Below are 22,608 nucleotides of genomic sequence, written 5' to 3'. Positions count from 1 at the left end.
ACATACATAATACACGAAATACAGCGTGCATTGTGAATTCGGGTCGCGTATGTGACCTTAATTTTCGCGACGTTTTATGCGAGCAAAGCGCTCTGTTTGCCCAAATGTTTATGGCGCGACGACGGCTTTAAAAGGAAACCATTAAACCACATAAAGCGAGGGCTGCTGTAGACGCGTGTTGACGCATTTCATAAAATTAAAAATATACCAGATACGCGAAAAGTGGACTAAGCCAATTCATGTATTTATTGAAGTCCCGCGACGAAGCCTGGAAGCAATTTCCGGAGCTCTCTGTAGGGGTTGGAGGACGATGGGGGTGCGAACTTGGACGTTGCCTTCGGTCCAGGAGTGGGTCGAGTCAATTCAATTAACTTCTAAGACGAGGACGAAAGTTCAAGTTTTTCCCTGTAATTAAGGCTGTTACGACTACAACACCGACCCGTTAAAGCCTTGTTATGAATTAAACGTAAATGGATTAAGACCTGAAAATGTAAGCATTAACGTCTTTCAGGTTGTGTGTTTATTCATCATAACTACATATACTCATGGAATACTTTGTATAAATAAGCATATAAATCAAAAACAGTAAAAAAATAAATATTCATTGAATAAAATTTACCTATATTCACAAGCTTAATTATTTAAATACATAGTAAATATCACGTTTTAAAACATGATATATGTAAAAAATATTAAGAAAAAAGCGCATGTTTCAATTATCCATCGGTTTGCACGTTCCCATTCCCGTTCTCGTTCCCGTTCCCGTTCCCGTTCTCGTTCCCGTTCCCGTTTGTCGGAAAAACGCTAGCAGCGAACACATTTGAAATTATTCAATTATTAGTTTATTTTACCCTAAAAAACATTTGAAATTATTGCGTTGCAATGCCATTCTTTCCCGTTTTTCCCGTTTCCGTTCCTGTTTTTACACGAATAAAGTAGATGGTTTTCCGATGCGTGAGCAGGCCACATACTCCGGTTATTTTCATAAACTCCTTTGCAGTAAAAGAGTTTCCAGTCTTGCATTCCGTTGCTCGTCTGCTCGTCTAAAGCTCGTGATGCCTTTTTCTTTCGTGCTTGAGGTGTAGATTGACCAATAGCTTTTCGTTTGGGTGGTATAATTAATTGAATGTTTGAATTGGTATTGTAAATATTTCTTTGTTTTTGTAATTTTAATTGTTCGTTGGTTTTCGTTGATCGTCTGTTTTTTCCGCGACTTACGCGAATACGAATTTGGTTTCTTCAGTTGGCAGATGTCGCGTTTCAAATAATGGTTGTAGTTGGCGGACTTGTATATTGCGTTTCAAGTGATGGTTGGAGATCAAATAAAGTCTTTTCAAAACCGTGTCGTTAAAAACCAACTGGCTATCGTGGTTGTCAACAAACAAATTTCCTTGACAACAATGGCGCTTTATACTTTCTCTTCGGTAATTCTAATTACGTTTTATGAATTACGAATTTCAAATCGCAATTACGAATATTATTATTTAGAGGTATTTTCCCGGTTTTTCACAGTAAGCTTCCCGAAAATGCATGCAATAAATCCTGAAAGTTCCATCGTTCCATCGTACAATAACGCATGCATAACGCATGCGTTCCCGTTTCCGTTTCTCGATGCGTTTCGATAAGTGAATGTCTTAGTTTCAAATTAATACTTAATAATCAAATTAAATTATAGTAAATTATAGGAACGCATACGTGACAGATAAACAAACATTGATATATATAAATATATATATATATATATATATATATATATATATATATATATATACATTGATATATATATAAATATATATATATATATATACATTGATATATATATAAATATATATATATATATATATATATATATATATATATATATATATATATATATATATATATATATATATATATATATAGATATATAGATATGTAGGATTGTTATGAGTGGTACGTAATGCAGCGGTTTCCAAACTTTATGCTACTACGCCTCCCTAAAAAAAATTTTTTTTTCCGCGCCTCCTTACCTTTTATTTTTTAATAGATATAATAATATAGACACGTTTTAAATAATAATAAACCATTATTTAAAAATAAAATACTGAACTCTACAATAGACAGAATAATAAAAAGGTTTTGCTATAACATAAATTTATACGAACACGTACATATATTTATTTTTATATTAAATTACTAATTAAACTACATCTAACACATCAAAATTGAATGCGAAGGATGTTGTTGTTTATTGGCACAAAGTTTATCAAATCTTGGGAGCAATATGGAGAGTGCCACTCGTAACTCCTTTTCGACTATTAACCCGGCTCGATATTTGGTTTTCATTGCAGCTAGTGCCGAAAAGCCAGTTTCACATAAATAAGACGTTACGAACGGTAGCAGCACTTTCATTTCTTTGCAATACAAAGATTCATACTCTCAAATAGGATTCATCCAAAATTTAATTATGGTTTCATTTTGAAACTTTTGTTTTAGTGAGCTATCGCATGATAATTCTATCGATTTTTATTTTTCGATGGCTGTCAGCTCGAATTGTCTTCTTCATTGTAGTTAAATGGATTCTGTATCCACAAAAACTTTGATAAATCAAGGTCTTTGAAATAATTGGAAAAATGCAGCACTAAAACATCCAAGTGGTCGGTAAAAAATTTTTTCTTGCTTCAATATTGGCTGTGCCCCAGAAATCTTTGGAAAATGAAAACCTATCCAACCCATTCATTTGTAAATTTGATTTCCATAACTTTAATTTTTTAATGAAAGCTTTTCTTTGTCTTTTTGAACAAGTAGTTGTATTTGTGATCCCTGCATTGAATTATTTAAACCGCTCAATTTTCCAAAAATTTCAACCAAATAGGCAAGTTTAACAATAAAATTATCGTTCGTCCACAAATGATGGTTTTCTTCGAGAAAGGTTGCTATTTCTTATTTGAGTTCAAACACCATTTAGAATCATTTTTGCACGAGATAGCCAGCGAACTTCACAATGATACAAAAGTGAGGTATAATTGGCTTCCATATCAGCACACAGATTTGCAAACAGCTTTGCTCTCAAAGGACTATTCTTAATGTAGTTTATAATTTTTATAGTTTTTGTAAAAATGCTGTTCAGTTCCTCGCTCATATTTTTTGACAATAGAGCTGCTCTGAGAATCATACAGTGTGTCCAGATAGCATGTGGTGCTTTCTTTTTGATCAATGCTTTAAGACCTGCTTTGTGTCCGGACATTGAGTGAGCTCCGTTGGTACACAGTCCAATTATTATTTTATGTCGTTTTCTTCAATAAAACTGTCTATTATATTAAAAATTTCAATGGATGTGGTCTTCCCTGGAATGTGTTTGCAAAATAATATATCTTCTAATATATTATTATCCGCGACATATCGAACATATGCAATTAAATGGGCATCTTTAGCTAAAACAGAGCGTTTGCAAAGGCGCAATTTTTAAAATCTTCTTCTCCGGATAATTTTTTATAGGAATTAAATGTATATATAAAAATGAAAGAAAAATAAAAATAAACATTCATGCATTGAATTTTTACTGTTAAGCTACGATATGAAGTTTTATTTATTTGTAGATATTATGGTATGAAAATTATTTTATTAAAAAGTTTTGGCGCCTCCCCTGGCAATAGTCCGCGCCTCCCCTGGGAGGCGCGCCTCCTAGTTTGGAAACCGCTGACGTAATGTATTTGTAAGTTGACAATGCGTGCGCGCAAGTTGGTTACCAAGTAAACATAAGCCAGTGTGTAGTTAAACAACACTTAACTACACACTGGCGCTTCATACTTTTGCGTCGATACAATCGTAATTACGAATATTATTATCATGAGGTTTTTTCCCTTTTTTTTCACAGTAATCTTTCTGGACATGCATACAACAAATCCTGAATGTTCCATCGGAATCGGTTCTTTGGCTTAGAAGCCTATTCGAGACAGACAGACAAACATTGATTTTTATATATATATATATATATATATATATATATATATATATATATATATATATATATATATATATATATATATATATATATATATATATATATATATATATATATATATATATATATATATATATATATATATATAGAAGAAAGATAGTGTAGATACATATCTCAAGGGCTGTGCCTGCTGAAATTGCTAGAGACAATAGCCTTGGCCAGCGACAATATATCATTTTATTTTATTTTATTTTATTTTTTTATTTTATTTCATACCAGGAAGGCATTACAGGTAAACCCCAATGCGCCTTCCTGGCCAAATTACAAATAATACAGCATTTTTTTATTATATAAGTCGCTAAATTACGAGACACTGACTTAAACTCGACAATTAACGAGACATCTATGAATTGTACATACATTTTTATTGTAATATTTACATTAATCATACTCTAATAGTGGTGACATAGTGGGTAGGAAGGATTTTTAGCCAATTTTTAATCGGGAATCGTTTCAACAATGAAATCAGAGAAAATTGGCAAACTCTGATAGGAAACGATCAACCAGGAGTCACAAATCCTGGTCTGACCAGCAGCATTACAGATATACTCAGAAAAATTCTTTTCAATCGAGGTCAGCTCAAGGGATCGAACTCGGCGCCTCTCAGTGGTAAGCAGAAGCTTAACGACCGAGCCACGCTGCTGGCTGTATCAGTTATTTTCCAAAACCATTTGTTGAAATATCAACGGGCACATCACTAGTAAATCATATTTCCCAAAGTTGAATTGGCAAAAATAAAAATTGAATAAATTGAAAGCAGATAAACCGGATAATTCTCGATTTTAATACCGGATTTTAAAAAATTATTCTTTATATAAAATAAAATATCCTACATGTAGCACATGTAACCGACGTCAATCTATACATACTATCGCTTAAATTATACTATAAATTTTCATATAATGAGTTATAAAATATATTACAGTACTGTTATTTTATTCTTATTTTAATTCAATCTATTGGAAAGTCCGGTATAATTTATTTTCTTTCAAGTAATTTGAGTAAGTTTTCTCATATATGTGGGTTTTATCTGATACTGTTAAAAACGCTCTAAAGTTAATATCTTCTTGGTTCACTATTGCAGCATGGCTGTAAAAATGCAAGACGAAAACCAGAAAACTACAAGCATAAAACTAGTCATGTGTACAATATATTGAGTTTAGTTACTAATTAAATTAACGTATTATTTGCGGCGTAGGAGTAAATGAAAACGCCTTTACGACGTGGTCGTATCTTTGACATACTCTTCTTTTGTTTAACCTCTACGCCTCCGCTACGACAAAAGCTTCCTTTATATGACGCATCTGTATTCAACTACGCTGGAGACCGCGATACGAGCGAGTACCCAACCATTTTTTCCTTTCTCTCCAAACTTAATATATTAAGTATGAAAATATATATAATTTTTCAGTCTTTTCAATTTTCGCCCGCCCAATTTGGACAACGGCTTCCCTACCCCCTCTTTGTCCGGCTCTGGTCATAAATTATGGCTTCGGCTTTCAAAGACGGCTCATTGTACTTTTATACGTGTGCTTAATATTCGCAAAATATTATACATTATATATAACGATATATCATCTGTGACGTGTCGAGGCGCCTCCCTCTCACTCAATTTCGACCCTTCGCCGACAAATTGTTATGACGACAACAGCGCAAAATTTGAAAATTGTGTCACGAGAAGGGTTCCGATATATGGGTCAGAGTTGGTTGTGCGCAAAGGGCTAAGTACACGAAGGGTGTCTCCAAACTCTCGCGACCGCTAAATTTTGACGTTAACACGTTCCCGTCGCCTTTATGGGGAGCTTTACGGTGTGTTTATTGGCTTTCTTTTCAAGCTAATGGCCCATTTAATTTATTGGTGATAGTGTTTTATGAGGTTTGAATTGCGGCTTTATTTTATGAAGGAACGTCACAGAGTTAATTGAATTATTAATTTACTGAGAAAAGTTTCCACTTTTCAATTTGGTTTGAGTTACATATTATATAATATATAAATATGTATGTATGTATGTAGGTATAAATAAATCTTTAAAAAAATATTAAAATATGTATTAACAGCAAAGTTGAGAATATTATATAAAATATACTTTGAGATATTTATGATATGCATATTTAATTTAAACAATAAAATCACAGTAGAATCATGTGAAAATATCATAAGTAGGTATCGTTTCAAAATAGCGTCAATAGTGAATGTATTACATTATTGTATTATAATATTGAATTTCCGTTCAAACTAGTCCAGAAGGCTTGGCATTTTGAAATGATTTTTAGCTCATTATAAAAATAATCTTACAGCATAATTATATGAAATTTCTTTTGTGACATACGTATTATACATACATACATATGTACGTTGAAATTAAATATGAAGGAAAAAAATACCAAAAGTATTTAAAAAATATATGTGTATATATTTATCAAAATCGACAATAAACGAAACATATTCACAAAGTATTCAGCAAGCACTCTACAAAATTCGGAGTCGGAAAATCTTTTTCCTCCTAAAATAAACGGAAAAAATGTATCCACAACTAACAGGCGCCCGTTATTCTCAAAAGCAAACGCAGTCGCTTCCTAAAGAAACGAACACCAATTTTGACGAAACTCCGTATAAAAGTTTCCCCTCATCTGTAAACATGTGATAAGAAGTTCAAAAAAATAAAAAAAGATCTGAGAATAAAAAGAATCGCTAGAATAAGTCTCAACGAAAGTATAAAAGGCAACACTATCGTACGCGAAACCTCTTTTATTTTATTGTATTATCGTATTATTATGCCTATTGTACATTTTCATTTTTGGTTACGAAAAAAATACGATTCATTGTTTTCCGCAATGTTAACACGTCAAATACCCTCTACGATAAATAAGAAAAAAAATAAAATGAAGGACTTCGCAATCTGATTAAAAGGAAGTGAAGAAACTTGAAGATGAACGCGCGAGATTAGGACTTTCACCCTCGAAATAAAAAAAAAGAATGTTCCTTTCATCGAAAATGTTACAATAGAAGAATCTTGACAAGTTGCCGTAGTACGCGATTGTTTGCGCAAAAGTGAACCAACTCCCAAAAAAAATTTAATTGAAACATGTTACAAAATGAATTTATCTCACTATTGATTAAATATTTTATGTATGTATTTAATATCCTTGAAATGAGGAAAATTCATGCCCGATTTATTAAAAAAAACCTAAGTCGTCGATAAAAATCTCGATAGCCTACATATACATATATAAAATGTAAATTTTCACAATATTTATACTAAAGGCTTAAACTTATGCCTGTAAACTAGTCTCTTATAAGGTCTCTGGTCACGGTATTTGTCGCTATAAACGCTATGGCGAACCCTACGAAAGACAAATCTCTTTTTGTCAATGCAATTTCATAATTATAAGAAACACGACTTCTTACATAGGAATACGCAACCGATTGAATTGCGTTTTAAACAAAAGTCTTATCTGGTTAACGACTCACTGTTCTTTGATAAATCGCTACGATAGATACAATTTTAAAGATTTGTCGATGGCCTTTATTTCAATTCAGGATAATACTGCTGTGTAATTTTTAATTTTATTTTTATATAATTTTTTCACGACTTTTCCAATGACCAATTAGTACATTATAGACTGTCATATGCGAAATTATATGCTCTTGTAAGTCTTGAGTGGCATATAGGGTGCTTATCAACGAGCCTTCACCTGGCGCCATCTCACCCCTCCCACACATTAATAACGGGGACTTCCCCGTTCAAAGGACGAGCTGCTCAGACGAGGGTCTCTGGGCTTTGAGGGCTTTGTTGCTTAAGGCCCCACCGCCTTAACGTCTAAGTATCGTCTTAAGCCACTAACGGAGACGTTTCGCCATTAAGCTTCGCCGTTCGCAATATGTTTAACGATGAAAGCGCCAGCGAACTAAAATATATTTATAAAAGTGCAAAAGCTTTAAATTTTTAATGTACATTCACTACAAATTATACTTTAAAGTAAGAATTGTAAATAGGTTTTTGAGGTATTTTTCCTATTATGCTGTACATTAACATTAGAATAATATTATACTATGATTACTAACAAAATTAAATTAAAATTTTAAAATAGAAAATGATCAGTAGATTAGTAGCTATTAAAAAAGATATACGATTTATTTTGAACATAATTTAGTAATAAAAAAAAGCATTTAAAAATCAAATACTTTAAAGTGACCTCAACAGAATTTACTAATTTTAATATAACAATCCTTTAGTTATATAAAATAGTAAGTATACTATTGTGATGAACAGAAATGCTTGCCAATTTAAGGAAAACTCATCTTATTGGACAAAAGTTAACACATACATATGTACATACATATGTGGGTATATCAAACTAGGAAAAATGAGGAACCAAATTTTATTTGAATCACTCACGCTATGTTTTATAAATTGTACTTTAAAATGAATTAAAAAATATGTAATACGTATATATAAATCTGGACCTTAATGTACATACACACATATGTACATATGTGCTGCCATATTGAAATGTGCAATGTCATATTATCACTAAATGAAAAATATGTCGCATTATTATTTTGACATGTACAAACAGTGCCTTTCAGAATTTGAAAACACCTCTCGTAGGAAAAGATGTTCTGTGTCATAGAAAATCCCTAAAAAATAGAAAAAAAACTCAAAAAAAAAATATTTGCACTGCCGCCAACACATTGAAGTTTTTTAAAATCGTAAATTTTACCGATTTTTAATTTAACCTCGGTTTTAGAATTTTATTTTTTTCAATTCACCTCATCATATAAATGGAATAATTCTACATTAGAAAAATCTCATTCGTGTTGTTTCTTTACATTGCTAAGATACGGAGAAAAATCTGAATATGTCACGCGTACCTTAAACATCAGTATTAGTGCGTCTCCAATCCATTGTCGATGTTCCTTAAAAGTCGTTTTTCACGTCTTTCAAAATTCCAGAATTTGCTGTTTTATATGTAACCTAATGTGCATACCTAACCTAACAAACGTTTGTTTTACACTTAATGACAGGCATTTTTAGCATTCAAAATATGGTAATACTCAATACTTAGTTTGAATTTGTCAAATTATAGCATAGGCACTTCTTACATTAAGGTTCAGAAATATAAAGCCCTTGTTTGTGAAATTAATAATTGAAGTGGAATTTTGATGCATAAAGAGAATTACTCATTTGAAATAGGCCAGTCCAGTTCAAGTAAAAAACGTAAATTGTCTTTGAATCTAGAGAAGATTAAGTTTATTTTTAAATAAATAGACATTTTTCAAAATTTAATTTGTGAGGATTTTAGCTGGCAAGGTAATCCCATATAATACAAATTTACGACATGTATTGTATGTGAATTAAACAAACAATCAATCAACATACTAAAATTTGATAAACTATTTAAATATGTTTATGCTAATTTCATAAAAATACCTTTCATATTCAGATTTCGCTCGTATGTAAGAAAAAATAGAATTAATACTTCAATTAGGACACGTGATACATTTCCGTTTATATTATATTTACTTAATACGTATGCTCTCATAGAATTGTGTACCAAAACAGATCGTTCGCTTGTTATTATTAATATGTAATACAGCGCGAACTTTACACGACGAATTAAGCTTGCGATATTAACGCCAACTGAAAATTTTCTCGCTGGTGAATTTCCCAGAATCTCTTTAATATAAACAGCCCGAAAATAAGAGCTAATTAGGCGTACGGGGATCCCTTCAGAGTGCGTTAAACGGGGGAGGGAGGGCGTGAGAAAGAGAAAGACCCTTCAAACGCTCGACACATCCGGAAACATATCATGTTTCCTTTACATTTTCTGAACAAAACCTACGTATCAAATTATACTAATTAACACGTGTATTTGAAATTTGTACACTATGTACCTGTACGTACATATATATGTACATATGTACGTCGAAATAAATGAAATAAATAAATATCAATGATTAAAAGTGATAAATGAGTCTTTCTCTGGAAATGAAACGTGTAAATATAATATAATGCGAGTGCTGGCAATAAATAAACGAATAATACCAGGGGCAAAATAATGACAGGACAGTGTGGGATAAACAGGGAATAACAAACATATAAATTAAGTGGATGAAAAGTCTTTGTTGCTTTTCGACTGGACCGTATAATTTTGCCACAAATTGTGGAGATTTTTTTCTTTTGCCACCAGCGTTTCTGAGTACAGAAAGATTATCTGATAAATTGAAAATAAATATTATTTATATTCTTTGTATTTTTTATATATGAGATAGGTTATTTTAATTAAATTACTATTTTTGCATACATCGTAAGGTAAAATTCACCGTATAGAAAAGTTGGATATTATATTTATAAATCTTCCACCCTGAATTGAATGTTGAATGCTGAATTTAATCTTAAAAAATCTATTTATTAAAAAAATATATAATTTTACCATGCATATTTCATTTAAGTGGTACTAGCCAGCAAAATTTATGTATTTATACAGATATACACCAATTTTATTTCATTTTACACGACATCTATGGTCAAAGATTGTACATATGTACATACATGAGTATTATTCAAGGCCAATTAAAAACATGGATAAATTTGCAGCATATTTATAAATCGGCAAAATCGAGATACTGTAAACTCGAATTTTGCGAGAAATGGGACGAAATTGCCAATTTTTTGGAACCGTTTCAATGAAATCAGATAAATTGTAAAACTGTGATAGGAAACTGTTGAGTCACATATCCAAGTTATATCCATATCTAGCATCATATTTCAACTGAGAGGTCATGGGTTTATTCCCTGGCCCAATATTACTGACAAGACCTTGGATTTATGTGAGTGCAGTTCGATCGATTCCTATCAGAGTTGGCCAGTTTATCTGATTTGTATCGGTTCCACCAAATTGGCAATCTATCCCCGTTTTTCGCAAATTCGAGTTTTCAGCAACTCGAATTTGCTGATTATTATAAATATGCAACCCATCTACAAATCTGTAAAAATGTACTTTTGTATTATTTGGAAAAAATGTTGTATATTGAATTAGCCTTTACATGTCTCTATGATATTTTATAGTCTCTAAGTATTATTGTATTTGAAATGTTTGTAAATATAAAACGGGTATACTTATATTTAAATAAATATATAATTATAAGTTGCATGAGGTTTCCTCTAAAGCTTGTTTATTATTAACGAAACTTGATTATGAATCTTTAACTTAAAATACGCAATTCTTATTGGTCAGAACATAATGCACCCAATAAGAATTGGGTATCTTTCTTCCCACTGCAAACAGCTATTAAATAAAATATAATGTAAAGAAACGAGTGCTTTTGGAAAAGGATTGGACACGAGATTTGAAATTTAAGTTAAAAAGTTTTAAAATAAATATGAAATTGTTTCGAAAAATGAACGATATGATACTTATTGTTGTGTATACTGATAGAATATGAAAGCTAGAATAAATCCGTATTTATGAATCAATTTTACTTAATAGTGGGCTCATCACCGCTGCAATCATATAAGGAATATGTGCATTAGGGTACATGGAAATTAGCGAATTTCGGAATTTGGAAACGCCTTTACAAATTATACGTGAGAAATGATGTTTAAGGAACATCGACAATAAACTGGAGACGCGGTAATACTGGCGTTATAGGTATGCGCGACAAAGTATCAGATTTTTTTTCGTACCTTAGCAATGTGAAGAAACATCCCAAATGAAATTTTTTAATGTAAAATTATTCCATTTATACGATGAGGTGAATTGAAAATAATAAACTACTAAAATCGTGCTTAAATTAAAAAAAAAACCTTCGAAAATCCGTAAAATTAACAATTTTCACTGGCTTGAATAAGCTGTTGGCAGTGCAAATAATATTTTTTATAATTCTTATATTATTTTTTACGGATTCCCCATGATACATAACGTATTTTCCCACTAGAGGCGCTTCCAAATTCCAAAAAAAATGTTACATATGTATGTGGTTGTGGTCTGAATTTTCGAAATCAATTCGGACGCAGAGCTCAAATTTGTGTAGCGAAACGAGCTTTAGTGGTGCCGGAAAGCTGTTCGTTTTTCAAGCGGACACAATAGCGAAAAGGAGAAAAGCCTTCAATTTATTTGAAAACAGCAACAAAAGGGAAAATTAGCGGCCGGTAGAATATAGCGAGTAAATGGGCTGAACTGCGCACCGGGGAATATAATAAGGAGACGACATAAATAAAGGTAGCAGTGTACAGAGGAAACTCCTTACGCGCTTAACAAATCAACACAAATTTATTATTTGCATGTGCGTATTTAATTAAGAACGCTGACGTCTGAACCCCTAACCATTGACTCAGCAACCCTCCAAAACTGGACAGTTAATTCGAAAACAAACAACCTTATAAAAAGACAAGTGCAGACGAGCGTGTGAACGCGCCCGTGCGATTTGCATAGCTTTTGTCTATCCTCTGCATAGAAACGCACTTTTTATTCAAACGAGCCCGTTTCATTTATCGCCTCACGATACATTTAGTCCGCCCCTGTGTCTCTCACTACTTCGAACAAATCTGTTATAACGCCATTACGATTTTATTGCCGGTCTAATGGCACAGAACGGGGTCTGGGCCTTGAACTCACGCGTACCTAAATTACGAATTTATATACATATGTATGTATGGGTGCCGTAGAATGAGATGTACATACAAACAAATGTACATTTCATAATATATATTTATATATATATATATATATATATATATATATATATATATATATATATATATATATATATATATATATATATATATATATATATATATATATATATATATATATATATATATATATATATATATATATATATATATATATATATATATATATATATATATATATATATATATATATATATATATATATATATATATATATATATATATATATATATATATATATATATATATATATATATATATATATATATATATGTACATACATAGCGATAGTATGTACATGCAGAGTACATACTATCGCTTCCGTCAGTGGATACATACATACAATATGAAACGGGCGTGCCGGAAGTTACCGTCTTGAGATTTTCATAGATATATAAAGTATAAGACATTTTGATAGTAAATTGCTTACTTTGAAAATGTACGGCTTTGCGTTATATTAATTTAGCTTAAGCAAACATTTCAAGCTTTCTGAAAATATGTTTGCTAACCCAGTTATAACTTAGTTATACGGACGAGAAAGTTCCAAGAAAAATAGGGATTTTTCTATAATAAAGAGTTGGTTGGTATTTGAATATGCAAACGCACATATGTATGTATAGAAATTCAAACAAAAAAAATGTTTTCAATGAAATTTTTTTTCACTATCTCTTCAATAGAGTATTATAGAAATTATAATGACAAATTCAAATTGTGCTAACAATACATTATTAAATTTGAACCACATCTAAAAGTACATATATACATACATACGTACGTAGTATGTATGTATGCATAGCAAAAATAATACTGTGGGCAAAAACATGAAAATCAATATATGTACATATGTGACAAGCATCACGATTATATGTAGTTTGTACAATGTTGACCACTCAACATGCTATTTTAAATATGACTTGAAAATATGTACGTTCATACATACACATGTTTATTTATGTTTGTATGAACGTTCATAAATACAATATTTAGATCAACCTATATTTGCAATCTGTATTTGAATTAGTCATATCCACGCAATTTACTTTATAACGTATGAAATATTACAACATACTATACATTTATTTATGTTTATAGAGATGGAATCAATATGTAATCAATAAATGTGGGAACATACATACATGTGTATGCATTCACATGTATGTATGAACATATGTACATACATACGTGTGTATATAAGCAGGAGTACACAGATCAATCAAATATTTTAAATCTAAAAACTCATGAAACTTCAACGATGGGTAGCTACTTTACCAACGGATAAATGTTTACTGTCGGAAAATATTAAAATGCATTATACTCGATGCGATGCAAAGAGGGGATCGAAAAAAAATTTTAAAATGGGGTTAATGTCGAGAGATGCTTTTAGCGCCAACATTTTCACCACTACTAAAAGTCGAGCTGTGTGTTTTGTCGGCTCACCTTTTAATGGGTTGTTTTATGGTCGAAATCTCGCCCACCCCTCTCTCCTCCTCGGTGAGAGATATTTAAGGCTTCGACCCCTAAGGCAATTCACAACATCTGTGTGTTTGTGCTCACTGCGAAGACGGCAATTTGTAATACAGCAAGATTTTTGAAACTCGTTTAGTACAAAAGAAATATATTCAACATAGATATACTCGAAAGTAACAAAAGTTATAAATCTAGTTGGTGAGAAAATTTATGGAACGCGTTATTGCCACAAAACGTCCAATGGGATACGTTAATCCACATGGAGTATTATAAAAAGTATACATATATGTACATGGAGTATTATAAAAGTATATGTGTAAAGATTTTTACAGATTTATATTACTATGAACATTAAGTCGATGAAAATCTGAAAATGATGACGCATACTTTTTTAGAGCTGTTAATCATTATTATTTTAGATTGATTGGAAAACATTCAATTTCATTTAGCGGCGTAAAAAATATGAAAACTGCAGTCAAGATAAATATACCTAAGATTGGTTTCAAATGAAATTTAAAAATATTACATTATTGATAAAATTTTCAATATATAAAATGACCAGTTGACATTAAAGAAAAAATTGCTAGCTTTCTAAAAATAATTAATTACTTATTATTAATTATTCTTCACCATTTGTAGACACAAGACTTACATATATGTATATTATACAGTGTGCTATTAATTGTACATACATACATACGTAAATATTTATAACTAGTGTTTTTTCCCCGGCTTCGCTCGGTATTTGTAATATAAACCGCTTAAACATGGCCAATCTAATAGTAAACATTTTATTAAATTTATTTGAATAGTTTTATTTTATTTAAATTTATTTGAATAGTTTTATTTTATTTAAATTTATTTGAATATTCATTTGTTTTTCTACGAAACAACAATAGTTACATACAAAGTCTCTTTCGAAATATATTAGATGATTAAAAACTCTGCGATAAACGTGGTCAATTAGTTGAGCAGCCAACTCATTACTCGACAAAGTTCTTTCATCCATAGTCCACAATGTTATACGAAGAGCATTTACATAGTTATAGCAGGCAGGTGCTTTTTTATTTTTATTTAGATAAACTAATACGATGCCACCTTTTCCTTAACGAGGAAAAATTATAATTAAACGAGCGGGGAAGCAGTCTCGGCGTGAAATAAATCATTTTTGATACGGTTAGTATAATTTTATCAGAGTATCTACGACGGCGGGGTTGCCAGAGCAAGCTGTTATTCACTCGTTCGAGAAACGTTAAGATAACTTGCAGCGAGTAAGGCAATGAATCATTTACGAGAAAGTTAACAAACAAAAAAAAGAAAATAGAAGTCATATCATGATTCTCATCTCCGTCGTTTTTTTGTCATAAAAAACAGAAAAATTATAATGTAGAACTGTATTCGATTAAATCATACCTGCAAGGAGCGTCTGCTGGAGCCGCTGTTGGACCTGGATAGCATTGGAGGTCTTCTCTTCGTAGCACCTCTACCTGCCAGCAAGTTGTTCAGCAAAGAAGGACTGCGAGCACAGATGAAAGCGTGGAACGATGACACCGTGAAGACTCCTAATTTGTTCAGAGTGTTCTTGGTAGCACGAGAGACGTGTGTTAACAGCGACTGTTAAAACGAAAATAAAAATAACGTGATATAAAAAGTAATTTGATTTAAATACACGTTAAATAATAATATAATATGTTTATGTGAATTCAATATAAGGAAAATTATTACACAAATAGCTAGAATGAATGAAAACAAAGCAACAATGGACTGAACATTTGATAAAAATGGAAATCACAGAATAAAAAGGTGTGGCTATTGTATATTTTGTATAATATTATACATTGATATATGTACGTATAAGCATTAACTCTATTGAAAAAATATCGACAATATATATTCTTTCTAGAATACAATCAAACATTAGTTAAAATTACTGTCCATCAATGTTGTGATTTGAAATGAGATCAATGGAACACAGTGATTAAAAGAGAGTGAGTCAATATAAATTGTTTCTGATAAGATATAATGTGTTGAATGGTTTTGAATTTGTATATATTGATTGGTTGTTTTTATGAGTTGTACTTGTGTGAATTAAAGGAGATGTTATTCTACAATAATTTATATTTTGGGATTTAATACGGGTAGAAAAAAACAGGGAAAAGATTATCTCAAGTAGAATATGAATGTAATTATACTCCTTTAAAAACCACCTTATAAAATAAATGCTCGGTTCAGTGGTATAAAAATTGTGGAAATCGGAAGCAAATAGCGCGAAAATGCGAAAAATTTCAATTTCGTGAATTAAAAATAAATTACGAGAAGTAAAAACAGCATACCAAATTTTCGACTCTTTTCACCACTCGTTTGTCGTTTTTTTTTATACTTTTTATTTTTGTCACGTTATGTATTTTTGCCACCAAACTCAACGGGTGAATCTAAATAAAATGATCAAATAGAGTAAACGCGCAAAACACCATGGGAGAAAAAAAGCCATTTCACTCCAGACTTTTATTTGTTTTTTGTTTTATTTTTTTTAATCCGTTTATTTCGTTTTTTATAAATTTTATATAAATATATGTACATACATACATACATATATATGTATATGTACATTCATTTCGACGCCCGTCGTTTTAGTCTCGTTTCGCTTTTATGCAAATTAAGTCCCGACCGGCCTAAGCAAATTGATTTTATTCCGCGCAGCAAGAATTTTCGCGAATTGCCGCTGCGAATAAAAAGGAGAGAATAAAAAAACAATGAAAATTCCCGAGAATTTAATATATTTTATATGATAACATGGGAAACGTTTTAAAAATATGATTGGATGCTTTTTAAGCCATTGTAGATCAAAATATCGAAAAAGTAAATGATTAATTTTATCACAAAACGATCTTAAATATTTATAAAATAAAATTCAGTAAAAAGTATAATTTAAAATTTATACAAATAATAAATAAAAAAGAACAAGATTTAATAGAATCATAAATCACACGCTCTGTGTCGACGACGTGACTTCGAAGGAAATATAATATATATTTCTTGGAAAAGTTTCGGCCTAATATTTTCGCGGAAAAACGCGTTATTTGAGCGATGGGGCTGGATTGCAACCCGGTCAAATATTCAATAGAGGTCTGTATGGGGATCTATAGGAAGGAAGAGATGGAGGGGAAGTCCTCATTTTTTCTCTTTAGTGAAACGAAGTCGCTTTTTGTATGAAACATCGATATTCCATTTTAGCCAGGAAATGACCCCTTTTCCTTTCTATATGTAATAAAACTCGTACATACATACATGCAATTGATGGTTTATTAATTAAATAAACACGTCTAGAGAAATTTCAGGTGAGAAATGAAATAACATACATATGTATATGCTACATTAGTATACTGTATAGCAAATTTTACAACATTTACAATTTGTTCAAACCCCTTTGGAGGCATAGATTTTTAAAAATACTTGGGAAATCGGTGAAATGAGCGAAATTTCACAAAGTATAACATATAATTACACTGAAAGAAATTACAAAAAAACACTGAAGAGCTTTATCTGATAGAACTAAAAATTCAAAATGACTGTGAAGCCAGAAAAAAAAATTTCTCATTTGGTTAAATTTTCGTTACAAATTGCTTTTTTGTAATTTTTTCATGAGCTATATTCTTACTTTGAATATTGAATATAAGATTTAAATACATTAAAAAGTATCATTTGATCTATAAAAATATTTTCTGAAACCATTTTTAACACTCAACCTCCTTATTCGAATTCGTTGCTTAGTCATGAAGACATGACAACAAATCGAATTCATTATAATTTGTTAAGTAGAAATAGTATCTTTTATATGTAAATGTGTACATATTTTAGTGCATAAATATATATTTTTATGAACAGATACATATATGTGTGTGTATATGTAGTATTGGACAACACGCTAAATAAACCTTCAAAATTTTCGCTCACTATTAGGACTTCATTTATATAATACTACGAAATGGAAATTTTCACGAATGGGAGCGCTCGATAATTTTCGAAACATGATTTTGATATTTTTTATTGTACCTATCATAATGCATTACATATATGTTACGAGACAATTTGTCACCCGAGGTAAAAGGAAGAAAAAACTTGATACGTTCGTTAAATCCAAGTGTTTTTTTTATCAGAGAGACAGGCTAGATTGAACGAGTTTTTAAATTTAGGAATGGGTAAAATTTAACAGATTTTGATTCAAAAATATAAAATGATGTTACCTTAGGATTGGGTAGTTCACCGCTCTGCAGACTGGCCATATAGCATCTCAGCCTGAATTGTTCGCAATGCAACCTTTCCAAATTTTCCTCCCACTGGACCACTTGGGAAGTCATCTGCTGCCTGGCGTCAACGTCAGCCACAACGCTCTGCTGCAACTCAGCCATATGCTTCAGCTTGTGGTCCTGAAACAACACCAAAACCGTTTATAATAACACACTCCATATTCATATGTACCACGTGCAAAATTGGGCCAAGCATTCAAGGAGACGACGTACGTTATAATTCCACATAATAATAATAATCACACAAATGTTAGGCTAAGAAATTCGAGGAATTCACAGTTCATTAAAAAAATATATTTCTCACATTCAACGTAAATTTTATCATGCAGATGGAAAATTTCGAAATATATGTCATTTAGAATTAATACCATTGAAAGATTTAAGGTTTTTATGTAATCAACTACTTTCAATATATAATAATATCTATATATGTAAAAATAATACAATATTGTGACATGGAGATCACTAATAGCCTGCTGGCCCATTCACCGTGTACCGAGCTTCATTTGGAGCTGGTTGACGGATCAAAGACAAACAACACTCCTCACTGCGTCTTTCACTGTTGTCATTGCGTCTTTCACTTTTTTATTGTCTACGTGACAATATTTTATTTGATATAATTTTTACATACATGTACATATGTATACCAGGAAGGCCTAACAGGTAAAACCCAATGCATCTTCCTGGCCAATTACAAACAATGATAAACAATTCATAGAGTAATTTTAAAGAAAACTATAGAGACGTCTATGGATAATTTTTTTATTTTAGATAAACATTTTTGAGATGTTGAAAAACTCAAAATCTATGAGACATCTTTGAACAAATTTGCAGCATTTTATATAATATATCGAATTAAAATGAATTTAAGAAAGTGTGAATGCTTTTTATATAATTTTATATTTATTTATACAGGTGTACACCCATTTATTTTGTTTTACACAACATCTATGGTTAAATATTGTACACAAGTATTGTAAGTATTAAACAATTACAAACATCGAATAACAAACATACATACAGCTAAGGATAACTTTGCAGCATTTTATAAAACGGCAAATCCGAAATGCTGTACGCTCGAATTTGTTTGGAACGATTTCAATGAAAACTGATAATTTGGTAAACTCTAATAGGAAACATCAACCTTGGAGTCACATATCCAAGGTCTGGTCATCAGCACAGCCAGGGATTGACCCGTGACCACACAATTGAAAGCATTACATGCTAACCATTGATATATGCTGCTGATCTACATACATATACCTCAAATTATATGATGAAACAAGAACCCGTCGAAGTGTTATTCTAATTTTAAGTAATCTTAGTGATGTTTTTAAAATATATGTATGTAGATAAATAAGGGTCGCGCTATGCAGTATTGTAATATGTAATATGTCGGACCTGGTAAGAAAATATTGCGAGGCGACATCCCTCATTTTGTTTTTTGTTTGTAAACGAAATGATAAACGAGCTAATACCCACCTTCACACACTTTTGGCAACTCTAACGTCGAATACTTGTCCCTTTTACGCAGTTCAGCGACCGCCATTTTGGTCATTAATCCTCATAAAAAGTATCGTAAAACACGCGCGCGCAGAATAATCCCAACGTTCATAATTACCCGTGAGATGATATTACATTATGAAGGTATCATAAGTATAACATGTATGTATAACATATACATATGTACATATAGGAAGGGTACATAGTACTATCTTTGTACGTACATATAAAATAATATGACCTTAGTACATTTTTATCTTCCGAAATATAAGGTATACATATTTTCCTACTTTATGGTAATATATACATAAATGTGTACATTATTATATTTATGTACTTCTACTAGTTGTATTCGCATTTGATTACATGTATTTTGTAGTTTTGGCTTTAGCTTTTCGAACGTTGAACGTTGAAACTTTTGTGACTAAACCACTTAGCCGGAACGGAAAGTTTAACTTCATACCCCATGCGGGCTTCAATGACACTTGACTTTGTATTGAATAAGGTATTCAATATATTACATAGATATAAATGTGCGAATTAAATCATTATGCTTTGAGCACGTTACAAATTAGTTCTAGAGATAATTGAAAACAGAAATTTTGTTCAAGTGAATATATAATATGTATGTACATATGCATGTATGTTAACATATACTTATTTATTTTTGAAACTAAATTGACATATTCCTTATAGAAATTCCTTCCTTTTAAATGTGGTTTTACCGGAGAACGTCGAAAATCTCATGGAAGGAACTAGTGAATAATGAAATTGTCCTCCAGCTTCTTCGTAAAAAGAGAGAGCTATTTGACACGGTAAAGCGCTGATATATTTTGGCCACGTTATTCGTGGTCCCAAGTATCGCATTCTACAGACAATAATAAAGGGGAAAATAGGAGGCAAACGGTGTGCTTGGGAGAGAGAGGCTTTCTTAGATCCGGAAGATCAGGTCATGGATGGGACTCAGATTCGAAAAATTGTTTCGGCTTGCCCGTGATAGGCTATAAATAAAGTCTGAACATAGTAGTCGCCTACGTCACAATACGGATTTGGCATAATATTAATAAGAAGAAGAAGAAGAAGTAAATAAATATATTAATTTTGCATATTTTATGAATATTGGGAACGTTTATAAAGTTGTTGACTATCTATTGAAAAAGTCAATAATTGTTATATTATATACATATGTATGTTATAGTTGAAGTGTATCTTCCAGTTGTAATATATTGTGACTAGTTGGACTACATTACGTCTAATCGACGTATATTGATTCATATGGCGAATCACATTCCAACTGGTCAAAATATATAAAAACTGAAAATACAGTTCAACTATAATTTGGTATCAGGTTAGATGGAGAGGTTAAGTGATAGTAAAAATGTCATTCGACTCGTAAATTGAGTTGGAAAATCACATTTTTGCTTTGAACACATTATTAGAGCTGTCGTTATACGGTACTCATTACCTTTATTTATATGTCTATCAATTCTAATATGTCTATCAATAAAGACATCTAATTTATATTATTTCTAATATGTCTATCAACAAAGACACCAGAGCTGCCAAAACTCAACAGTTATATTACAACTGGTGCACATTGTTAAAAAAATATATTTACGTTTGCAAATATATAATTTACTAGTTAAATTGTATTCGAATATGAATGACCTAAAATGTCAGTTTGAATATATTACAACCGAAAATACACTTTGACTGTAACATACATACATATGTATATGTACCTATGTTTATTTCCAAAGATTTAAATATGAAAAAAATAAAATTTTAGTTATACCTATGTATGTATGTATTTTCAAATATTTTGTGAAACGGTTTAGAGACAGTCTGAATTGTCGACTGAAAGTTTTAAGATGATAATTGAATTATATCTGTACTAAAAATAGTTTTGGAAAAAATATGAGAACGCAGTAATAAAAGTGATCTGCCTAAGTTTAGTTCAGTTTGTGACTGGGAGTGAGCGTAAGCGCATATAAATCTAATTTTCGGTTCTTTATCGCAGCTTCATCGAAATTTTTTATTATCATTTTCATCTATTCGACTAGAGTGGACAGAAAAGGTAGGGGGTGACTTTTGCAAGGGTGGGTAATCCCCTTCCTTCGAACAATGGTCACACACTCGAAACGCGGTCAGGTGATTTATGTGCTTTACACACACACACACACACACACACACACATCGTTAGCGATTTGATTTATATTTACTTAAGCAAATGTAACGACGCGGAAGAAATATTCGCTGCGGAAAACATTCCTCTTCGGAAAAATATGTAGTAGAGGGAGTTGGGTGTGCGAGCGCGGAAAATTGCCGAAAATAAAAGGAAAACCTGAAACGTGCGCTGAAAACGATTACGGAGACGGTTAGCCGAGTTTTCGCGTCGTTGTTCCGTGTTGGGTTTTGAGGGGGCTTTTTTCCACTATTTCTATTTCTGCTACTGGATTTATTGCCACAGTGGCGAAGTCGCGCCGAATATGTACATGCAAAACTTATGAATATTTATTAACGGGAAAATCGTCTTTTAATATTGCATTAATTCTCGGCGTGAACTTCGTGATTAATAACATCTCTCCGACCCTTTTATAAAAAAATCCACTCCACCATTTTTGAATAT

At 31.4% G+C, this 22,608-nt stretch overlaps 1 protein-coding gene across 1 annotated transcript in view; it reads right to left on the bottom strand.

The window, feature by feature from the left end:
* The window catches only part of sif (guanine nucleotide exchange factor still life), a 262,789-nt gene that overhangs the window by 34,515 nt on the left and 205,666 nt on the right, over positions 1 to 22,608 (bottom strand). The window contains exons 24-25 of the mRNA XM_077428526.1: positions 18,414 to 18,596; positions 15,583 to 15,783 (exon numbers count right to left, since the gene is read on the bottom strand). Of these exons, the coding sequence (XP_077284652.1) occupies positions 15,583 to 15,783; positions 18,414 to 18,596 (384 nt within the window). The remainder of the gene's footprint in view (positions 1 to 15,582; positions 15,784 to 18,413; positions 18,597 to 22,608) is intronic.

Source organism: Arctopsyche grandis, chromosome 4 (assembly GCF_051622035.1).
Source record: "Arctopsyche grandis isolate Sample6627 chromosome 4, ASM5162203v2, whole genome shotgun sequence".
In the NCBI taxonomy this organism is placed as follows: Eukaryota; Metazoa; Arthropoda; class Insecta; order Trichoptera; family Hydropsychidae; genus Arctopsyche; species Arctopsyche grandis.
Note: the sequence above shows the minus strand (reverse complement) of the source record. Positions and strands in the feature narration are given on the sequence as shown.